The sequence below is a fragment of the Denticeps clupeoides genome, chromosome 2, assembly GCF_900700375.1.
Source record: "Denticeps clupeoides chromosome 2, fDenClu1.1, whole genome shotgun sequence".
Taxonomy (NCBI): Eukaryota; Metazoa; Chordata; class Actinopteri; order Clupeiformes; family Denticipitidae; genus Denticeps; species Denticeps clupeoides.
Window position 1 is genome coordinate 15193216 of NC_041708.1, and position 9798 is coordinate 15203013.

The 9798-nt window shown below is 38.6% G+C and overlaps 1 protein-coding gene across 3 annotated transcripts; it reads right to left on the reverse strand.

Moving 5' to 3' along the window:
- Window positions 1-4346: 4346 nt before the first annotated feature.
- Window positions 4347-9386, reverse strand: LOC114784584 (interleukin-4 receptor subunit alpha). 3 transcript variants are annotated; one of them, XM_028970074.1, is made up of 10 exons: window positions 9304-9351; window positions 9091-9174; window positions 8576-8726; window positions 7057-7180; window positions 6800-6981; window positions 6558-6724; window positions 6013-6175; window positions 5713-5791; window positions 5469-5535; window positions 4347-5393 (listed from the first exon to the last, which is right to left on the reverse strand). In XM_028970074.1, the coding sequence occupies exons 2-10, from the start codon at window positions 9124-9126 to the stop codon at window positions 5151-5153; spliced, it is 1212 nt and encodes a 403-aa protein (XP_028825907.1). In that variant the 5' UTR covers window positions 9127-9174; window positions 9304-9351; the 3' UTR covers window positions 4347-5150. The 3 variants fall into 3 exon arrangements, 2 of the variants coding, with proteins under 2 accessions (XP_028825907.1, XP_028825908.1); XR_003748883.1 differs by having other exon boundaries at window positions 5340-5393; window positions 5717-5791; XM_028970075.1 differs by lacking the exon at window positions 8576-8726 and having other exon boundaries at window positions 9304-9386.
- Between the last annotated feature and the right edge of the window lie 412 nt (window positions 9387-9798).

Genomic DNA, 9798 nt, shown 5'->3' on the forward strand with positions numbered 1-9798 from the left:
GACGTTTGGAGCATGTTTAAAAATTAGCATGTTAGCATGTTAATGCTAGCATGCTAACATCAAAAATGCTAACAGGGCGTGGCGTCATGTTAAATTTGGTGATGTTTGGACAATGTCTAAAAAATTTGCATGTTAGCTCAAGGCTTGCATGTTAGTAGCCGAAGGACAGGACGTCCCTAATAAAGTGGCCTAAGGACCGGGCGTCCCTATTAAAGTGTTCGAAGGACCGGGCATCTCTAATAAAGTGGCTGTACGACAGGGCATCCCTAATAAAGTGGCTGAAGGACAGGGCGTCCCTAATACAGTTACTGAAGGACAGGGCGTCCCTACTAAAGTGGTTAAAGGACAGGTTGTCCCTAATAAAGTGGCTGAAGGACAGGGCGTCCCTTATGAAATGGCCGAAGGACAGCTCGTCCCTAATAAAGCGGAACAGGCGGTCTTAATAATGTGTCTGTTTGGCATCCTAATGAAGCTGCTGGTTTAAGATTCCATTGAATTACAGTGCTGGCGCTGCTGCTGTATCAGTACCCCTTCTAGGACCCCCTTTGCTGGCAATGACAGTAGCAGTACCACTTAAAAGGGGCCCCATTTTACAAATGCTACCAGTGCTAAAATTAGCATTCAATACATTTCAATGGGAAATTACCCTGTTTGAGCGTTACTAGCTCGGCCACGCCCAGTCCGACCGCTTATAAAAGTAATAGCACACCTCACACAATAAAGTACTAATTTTTGATATATAGCACGTCAGTGTGCGTGCTTCGGTACGACCCGCATTAAGTGCTGAAAAAATGCTGAAATAATAATAACATTTTTTTTTTTGCCCATTGACACTTTTTTTGTTTTTTCAAATTTGTGCATAATCCGTAAGACAGACAGAGACAAACCATATGTCAAAACATCGTCTTGGCGAGATCTACGAGGCCTCGCCTTGACTCCCGTGTCTCTAGCTTTTACGGCTGGTCACAGGGAGCTGAAAACATCTTCCTCTGCACAATAGTAAACCGTACTTTTGACACTTTGAACCCAATTTGTGGGCGGGCCGAATGACCTACCAAAATAAACAATATGTCATTGAACGTAAGTTATGTCCTTTTTTTTGCCATTTTCTCAGTTTTCCGTGTTTTTCCGGATTTTCCAAACCACCGTTGGTGGCACCGACTCATCCCATATGTCAGACCGTAGAACACATTCTTCTCCTGTTTCTTCAGGGTCTTATAAAATAGTGAGCGAATGAGTATATTGTTCCAAAGTTAATTTTACTCTCTTCGTCATGAATAATAATTATATTGTCTTTGCATATGCTGTGGTGAATTGTGGTTTACTTTTACATTTAAGGCACAACGTGCTTTCATATTACCATCAATTAAGTGATCAATTCTTGTTCACTAGGACCCCCAACTATGAATACAATCTTTTTATTCACTCTATTGTAGTTTCTATACATAAGTCAGAAGGTTACAAGTTAATCGAAATATTCTCTAAAGAGGAAGGTCTTGAGGTTTAAGTTTATTGTCATATGTACAAAGTACAGCGTACAGAGCACAATGAAATTCTTACTTGAAAACCCCTCCCACGTAGACAGAACATGATACATAGAAGACAAGTGCAGCAGCAATAAATAAATCACAGAAGGCTAAGTTGCATAAAGTAAGTGTGCATAATTTAAGTGACAGTGCATAACGTTACGCAAGTTACATTCAGTGAAGCGTAAATCAATTTATTGCTCATAGAGAGCCACGGTTACTATGTGTTGAATAGCCTAATGGCACTGGAAGAAACTGGAAGAAACTGTTCCTGAATCATGTTGTGCGTGTTTGAATTGTCCTGAGTCTCTTGCCTGATGGCAGGAAAGTGAGCTTGAGCTGCCGTTTGATCTTGAGCAACCGTTTGAAAGTGCTCAGTGAGTGAGCTGTTCTGACCTCAAGGGGAAGTTCATTCCACCACCGAGGGGCCAAGACGGAGAAGAGTATGTCTTCCTTTTACCTACAGAGATGGAGGGACCAGGCAAGCAGTACTAGAGGCTCGGAGAATACGAGGTGCAGTGCGAGGTGTAATAAGGGCTGTGAGGTAGGATGGTGCTACTCCATGTTTGGCTTTGTAGGCCAGCATCAGTATTTTGAATCTGATTTGTGCAGCTACTGGGAGCCAGTGGAGGGAACGTAGCAGAGGGGTGGTGTGAGAGAATTTGGGAAGGTTGAAGATCAGTTGTGCTGCTGCATTTTGTATGAGTTGTAGAGGTCAGATGGTGCATAGTGGTAGACCAGAATACTATGGACTGAACCAGTAGCTGGGTGGCCTGTGTTGACAGATAAGGGTGGATTCGTCTGATATTGTAGAGAAGGAATCTACATGAGCGGGAAAGATTGCTGATGTGAGTCGAGAGACAGAGCCACATTTATACACAATAACCAGTCATTATGTAACAGTGGAAGGACACGAGGGGTGGTAGTAGCCTAGGGGTAACACACTCACCTACGAACCAGAAGACCCAGGTTCAAATCCCGCTTACTACCATTGTGTCCCTGAGCAAGACACTTAACCCTGAGTTGCTCCAGGAGGGGACTGTCCCTGTAAATACTGATTGTAAGTCGCTCTGGATAAGGGCGTCTGATAAATGCCATAAATGTAAATGTAAATGTAAATGTAAATGACACTCTGCTGGGTGAGACTGGAAATTGTCATGTATAAATTCTCATCTTTACCGCTTGAGGTGATAAATAGTTCTTTTAAAAAAATTTATCATTCTGTATTTTTCACCCTGATAGTCATGTGCATCAGAAGATGCAGTTTTATGACAGAATGGCCATTTTTGCATCAATGATTGTACAAAAAAAAAGTAAATAACATATTATTTCCACCAATACCTTTTATAAATATCAAAGTAATTTAGATTTGATTCTTTTAAAAACCATCCACTTTTTCAAACTAAATAGAAAATATATAGTTTATTTCTACTGTTCAGATGCTCTGTTTACAGTGGGATGGAAGAACCTGATAGGAAAAAAAGGAAGAGGAATTACGTGTATAAAGTGAATAAAAAGTGAATAAATAGTGAATAAAAAGATTGTATTCATAGTTGGGGTCCTAGTGAACCGGAATTGATCTCTTCATCGATGGTAACTTGAAAGCACATTGTAAGTGGCTCTGGATAAGGGCGTCTGCCAAATGTAAATGTGTATTTATAAGTGCATATCCTTTGGAATTGAGAGTCAATCCCAAGAAATCTATTCCAAATACTTCTCATTTTCAGGAAATAAAGTGCAGAAAGTCTATAAAATAAAAAACTCTGTGTCCATTTCACTGCAAAGCAGAAAGTAATTTTTATACTGTGTCATTTACATTTTTCACATTTACAGCATATATCAGATGCCCTTATCCAGGGCGATTTAGAATCAGTAGTTACAGGGACAGTGCCCCCTGGAGCAATTTAGGGTTAAGTTTCTTGCTCAGGGACACAATGGTAGTACGTGGGATTTTAACCCATCAGGACAAGCAGGATGCTTTGCAGCAGAATTATTGTGCATGATTTTATTTTGCTGCCTATATAATCCCAAATGCCTCACTAAAGATTAACAGTTGAAGTTGACTTTATTGTCATTTCCACTATATACAGGTTAAACAGTACACAGTGAAAAGAAATAAAGTTTCTCTGGAACCTCGTGCTACATGTAACATTTGAACAATTAAACAAAGTTACTTACTGACAAAGTGTGCTACATGAAGTGCAAGCAGGGGGCAGTGCAAGAGTAGCATTTAACTAAAACATGTAAACAACAATGAGACAGACTGCGCTAAACAGGTGAAATTAATAATAAATGTGCAAAGTAAAATAGTGCAAAAACTCGAATTCTCAGTCTCAGTACCAGTCCCCAGCACCCCCTTCAGGAGATTCCAGAAAGATTTGTCAGTTTAAAGAAAACATAAAAAAACATTAAAGTCGAACTAGATCTGGTGGGCCTGCCAGACAGTGATAAGAGGGGAATTTGGTGTAGGAACAGAAGTGAACTGTGCAGGTCTGTGTCTCTCCAGAAATCTCCCAGATCTGAAATATAAAGTAAGGCTGCAACTAATGCTGTGATGTCTGTGGGGCTCTGGGTTTTCTTCCTGGTCAGATTATGAATTACATAGTTATAAAACGGCTGCTATTTAGGTACTTCACTCAAAAACATAAGAAATATTTTTATTGATCAATGAAACAAAACATTGAGTAGAGTTACAATATAGATGTATCTTCCTTAAACATGTTGTAAGCACTGAACATTAAACAGTTATTAATTTTCATAGTTTAATATGATAACCCAAACCAAAAGTTTGTGATTAATAATAGAACTTTAAACAGCGTAAATGTAAAAGGGGTGGGGTGCCTTAAAAGTCAGCAACAAAATTGAAAGTCTCACAAGCACAAATGAAAAATAAGGAGAGCTAAGCCAAGACATACTGTATGTTGTCAAAATTCAAACCTATTTTACATTTCAATGTTTTTTTTGTATATAAGGAGAGTTTTGTTTCAAATTTCTGGCACGAATTCCATACCAACCATTAGCACAAATAGGCATGTAGGATGCTAATGACACGATGAATGCTTAAGCACCTCAAAAAACTCAAATAGAGTAATGTCTGGGGAAAAAAGACATCTGCTTGATCTAGTAAAAACTATTGTATCATTTTCATGGGTGAGGAGCGGAAATTCCTGCAATAGGGCAGAATTAATTTCATATACTGTTTATACTGTACAGTCATAGATGCACGTTAACCCTTTAAATGCTATTTAAAGCATTTGTGTTCTACTTTTTCACTTGGCTTTGTTATATTGGCTTTGTAAGTATTCCAACATAAAGTGCTTTTGTACTCTGGCTTACATTGTAAACCAGGCTATCACTTCTGGGTCACCTGCGAATTTGCCTAGAACATTTACACATTTCAATCATATTATTACATTCTTCTTCTTTCTTTTATTTCAACACACAGATCATTAAGCATCTATTGGCGAATGTATAAAACCCATTTTTTTCTTGTATGCATGCTTAATAAATGAGGGCCCTTGTCACAAGTTTTAACACACACAGGCAGATTATACTAATCTGATACAATGTTCGCAATATTTTTTGGATGCTCCTTATGCAAAAAAAAAGATAATTAATCACTCTTTACACTGGTCCAAGAGACAAAGTGCAGTATTCATCACTGCAGTAAACACTTTCCATTTCTACTGTTTTGATATCGCTTGGCCAGCAGCCTGAGTCACACTCTGAACTCAGGGAAGAGTGATTCATTTTGAGTCCTTTTCCAATATTAGAAACTACATTTTCAGAAATATCAGCTTGTGGGACTGCAGTCAGGGTGTCAACCTTCATCAATTCCTCCCCCTGCAATACTGCAGGTATTCCATGCTGTAGAACCAAAATGTCAGGTCACATGACAGCCTGCCTAAAAGACACAATTTTATAATGTAGCTGAATTCTCACCCTTATATCTTCCCCCCACTCTGTGATATGGGGAGCAGGCACCGGAAGTCTACATTTATTCATCCACCTGAAAGACACAAATACTATTAATATTTTTTAGACTAATTCATTAATTTTAATGTGTTGTTGCGATTAATAATATAAACAAAATACCCAACATGCTTAATGGTCACATTCTACTAGGGACATAACACAGTATTTTATGTTCTATTCCGTTCACATCCATACAAACATACAAACTTACCTACTCAGAATGCAGACAGCAGCCACGAAGGGCAGGAGCATGCAGCAGATAATGACTGAGCCAATCAGATGAGAGGAGTCTTAACAGGAACACAGGAAATATTGTTCAAGTTGCTTGTTGTTTACAGTATAACCTACAGCATATGATCCAGCACAATCCACATACACAAGTGCAGATACACACAGGTAGTCATTATGTATAGATATAATCTTTAAATAATCTAAAATAAAATAATCATAATAGTCAGATAAAGTCTAACAAACATGAAATATATATTATTTTGTTGTGTGTCATGCTTACTGTGATTTGGCACTGTTCTCCAGTGTACTGTAGGTGCCCACTGGCTCCATACTCCTGTGTAGTATTTCTGATTGGGTTGTGAACGCACCACTGCAGCATATTCAGACTCTGGGTCAAAGTTAGACTTGCTCACTGAGAGGTTTCTCTCAGCTATCCTGATGTTCTGAGACAGAAATGGTAGCAATAAACCTGAGATACAGGAAACACTGTTTGAAATGTTCAGAGCAAGCTAGTTTATTTGCATGTTTGCATTTGATCAATCACAAATGTATGTGCTTTGTGTGTGAAAGTGTGAATCTTGCCTGCATGTGAAAGGTCGGGTGTAAAAGTGGATGTGTTAGTGTGTTAGTGAGAGTGAGATTATCAGGGCACATTTTTTGTCAAGGTGAGAGTATGTAAAAGACAAAGCAGCAGAAATGTTATCAAGGTTTGATTGTGTTTGCACAAGGTTTGATTGTGTTTGCACAAAAGACAAGACTGAGCATGATTTTGTCCATACACAAAAGCAGCATTTTGAAAATAGGGCCTTGAGTCAGTGTTTATACTTTAACCCCATGAGCTGTCCACAGTTGTAGCTGGTATTCCAGGTGAACCAGCAGCTGTGTGTGCTCCTCAAACTCGCTGCTTTGTTGCTCATAACCACTGAGCCAACTGAACACAATCTGCTGCTCCAGCTGCACAACTGAGAGGCTCACAGGAGGAATGGGTTGAACTGCAGAGAAAAAAACTGTAAGGCTGTGTGTGTGTGTTTGTCTGAGAGGGAGAGACAGAGAGACAGAAAGCACACACTCATGCTCACTATGCAATCTTGGTCTATAGTCTGGAATTAGGATGATAGATTGGTTGTTGCCATGGAGACTTGTGAAGAGAGAGATTTGATATTGGTGTACGTCTGTGAAGGTGAATGGATCAGTGGCAGGCTTGTGCAGCTCACACTTGGAGACATTCACCACGCATTCAAACAGCTCACTGAAATAAGTCAGGACAGAGAGGCAGTGAGAGATTCAGTCATAAACACCATCGTATCATCCATTCTAAACTCACTCTAAGCCCTGAGCCTGCAGCCAATAGGAAACCTCGGTGCTGTGGTTGAGGTCTGCTTGTATGTTTATGGAGCAGGATATTGTGTAGAAGAAATCATTCAGACACTGAAGATCATAGTCCATCCCTGAAACAGGGTTACAGCCATTTTAATTCATTAAATTAGTCAATGTTGGTTCATCTCTTCTGACAAAAAATTTACATTCAGGCATTGATTATGGGTGTTGTTTTATCTCAGTTTGGTCCAGACGATTAGAATTTAACATTCAGGCATTGATATGGGTGTTGTTTGGTCTCGTTTGGCCAATATATAATAATTACTACTACACACCTAAGGACACGGCTAGCATTTAACAATTTCCGAGCATGTTATTTTTACTGACAAGTTAGGCCTTATCAGGGCTCTTAGTTTTGTAAACTCAAAATCTATAGAAATCGAACGTCTTATGTTGTGGTAGTAGATCCTTCTTGGTGTACTTTACTGTTCCTCCTGTTAGTGTTGTTGTATATAGCACTATTTGGGGTTTTGGGATCACCTAACAACTGTAAATAAACACACTGACTTTAGTCCCAGGTATCCACGTGGGAACATGACACTTGTTTTGGTCAAATTTAACATTCAGGGTGCTGTTTTATCTTTTTTTTGGTAAAGGTTACTCCAATTTAACATTCAGACATTGATGTGGGTGCTGTTTTATCTAGTTTAGGTTCAGGGGACTCAAATTTAACATTCAGAAATCGATGTGTGATTTGCTACAAAAAGTCAAAGGTTTTTTTCCCACAGACGTTAAAAGTCATTGTATTACAAACTGACTGACAGCAGAATTGCTGGTGTCTTCCTCTTGTAAGTTGCATTGGATAAAAGCGTCTGCTAAGTAAAGTAAAGTAAAAATAAAATAAAGACACCTCCAGAATGGGTGTGAAAACCCATGTATGCAGGGGTAGCCAGTGGCATAGGCAATATAGGCAAATGGTGCCATCCATCCAGTGTGTGCCACAAAACTAGTTGATATTAATGTGAAAAGAACAAACCAGCATGAATTTACCTACTTAGCAAAGACTATTATGTAGAAGTAGTACTAACAATTATGATAGTACACTGTAGCGACTCACTATGCAAGAAGCACATCTCCGCTGGGGTCCTAGAGCCTGTCATAATCATAGGCTAAATCATTTTATTGAATTGTCTGTGCCATGTATCAAATCTTTTCTTCCACAAGTCTGAACAATTAATAACAAAAACAACAACTCCATTCCTGCAGCCCCCTTGGACTAAGTGGTGTGGGTGCATTGTGGTGGTGTATTTTAAATTTGCAATTGGTTTATTTAAATAAAAGACAAAGCTATTCAGTGTCTTGTGCATAAGTCTACACCAGCAGTGGAATTTAATGCAATGCAAGGGGGCGCCACCTAAAATTTGGCCTAGGGCTCCAAATTTGTTAGAGCGACCGTGCATGGAGGAGTTTGGAGAATTAATGTTGTGAGAGTAGCACTGTTGGAGAATTTAGCTTTAATTATTTACTGTAGATATTTTGTCCTGGTCTTATGTTGTGGTAGTAGATCCTTCTTGGTGTACTTTCCTGGGTATACATTCTCCCTCTTGTGTCTTTACTGTTCCTCCTGTTAGTGTTGTTGTATATAGCACTATTTGGGGTTTTGGGATCACCTAACAACTGTAAATAAACACACTGACTTTAGTCCCAGGTATCCACGTGGGAACATGACACTTGTTTTGGTCAAATTTAACATTCAGGGTGCTGTTTTATCTTTTTTTTGGTATAGGTTACTCCAATTTAACATTCAGACATTGATGTGGGTGCTGTTTTATCTAGTTTAGGTTCAGGGGACTCAAATTTAACATTCAGAAATCGATGTGTGATTTGCTACAAAAAGTCAAAGGTTTTTTTCCCACAGAAGTTAAAAGTCATTGTATTACAAACTGACTGACAGCAGTTTTGATTAATACTGATTAATTCCAGGATTTGTTTCAGCTTTGTTAGATATTCAAATAAGAACCACCCAGAAAAATCGTCTTACCATTAATAGTTTCAGTCTCCAGTACAAGATTGGCATGAGAAAGTATGAGAAAAAAAAGAAAAAGCTTCATGTTTCCAAACTTTTCTGAAAAACATAATATAGCAGTACAGGTAATAGTCAGATAAAAATGTCGACAATCATGCATAAACAAGTATTAAACAATTAAAGCATTCAATCATACATACATGTAATAAAATAAAATAAAAATGTTACCATGTATTTGTTCATCAACTCAATGTCATGTACAAAGCTTTAGGTCTGTGAGAACAGCCACCTTTCTAAATGAGACATCTATCTCTCTTTTGCACACACACACACACACACACACACACACACACACGCACACACACACACCTACGTAGTTTTATTTAGTGTGATAGAGTGCTTGTGGTTGCATTTCTATAAGAGCCTGAGGTCACATGATCTGTGCTGCTATCAGCAAGACAAGTTGGATTCTGTTTTGCTGCTTTACTCTTGCTCATCTGTTCTTCAGAACAAATAAAAATATTCATATCAGGAATGAAATTCAAGTGCAAAGCTTTAGAAAAAGTTAATACCTTATTGATAACTTAGCATCATATCAGAGCAGAATTGAACACATCCTATCCCTGCACAGTATTTTTAAACAGTTTTTTCTATCAATGTACCAGCTAAAGGCCATGTCAGCACTTACATATTACATAGCCATGTTGCATACCTTTAATTATT

What these genes read in the sequence shown, in the direction of transcription:
- LOC114784584 (XM_028970074.1), bottom strand. Translation starts at nt 9,126, where the DNA reads ATGCCAATCTTGTACTGGAGACTGAAACTATTAATG. An exon ending in GGAGACTGAAACTATTAATG is followed by an intron (nt 8,727 to 9,090) that starts GTAAGACGATTT and finishes GTTTATTTACAG; the next exon opens with TTGTTAGGTGATCCCAAAAC. An exon ending in GCTGTCTGCATTCTGAGTAG is followed by an intron (nt 5,536 to 5,712) that starts GTAAGTTTGTAT and finishes TGTGTCTTTCAG; the next exon opens with GTGGATGAATAAATGTAGAC.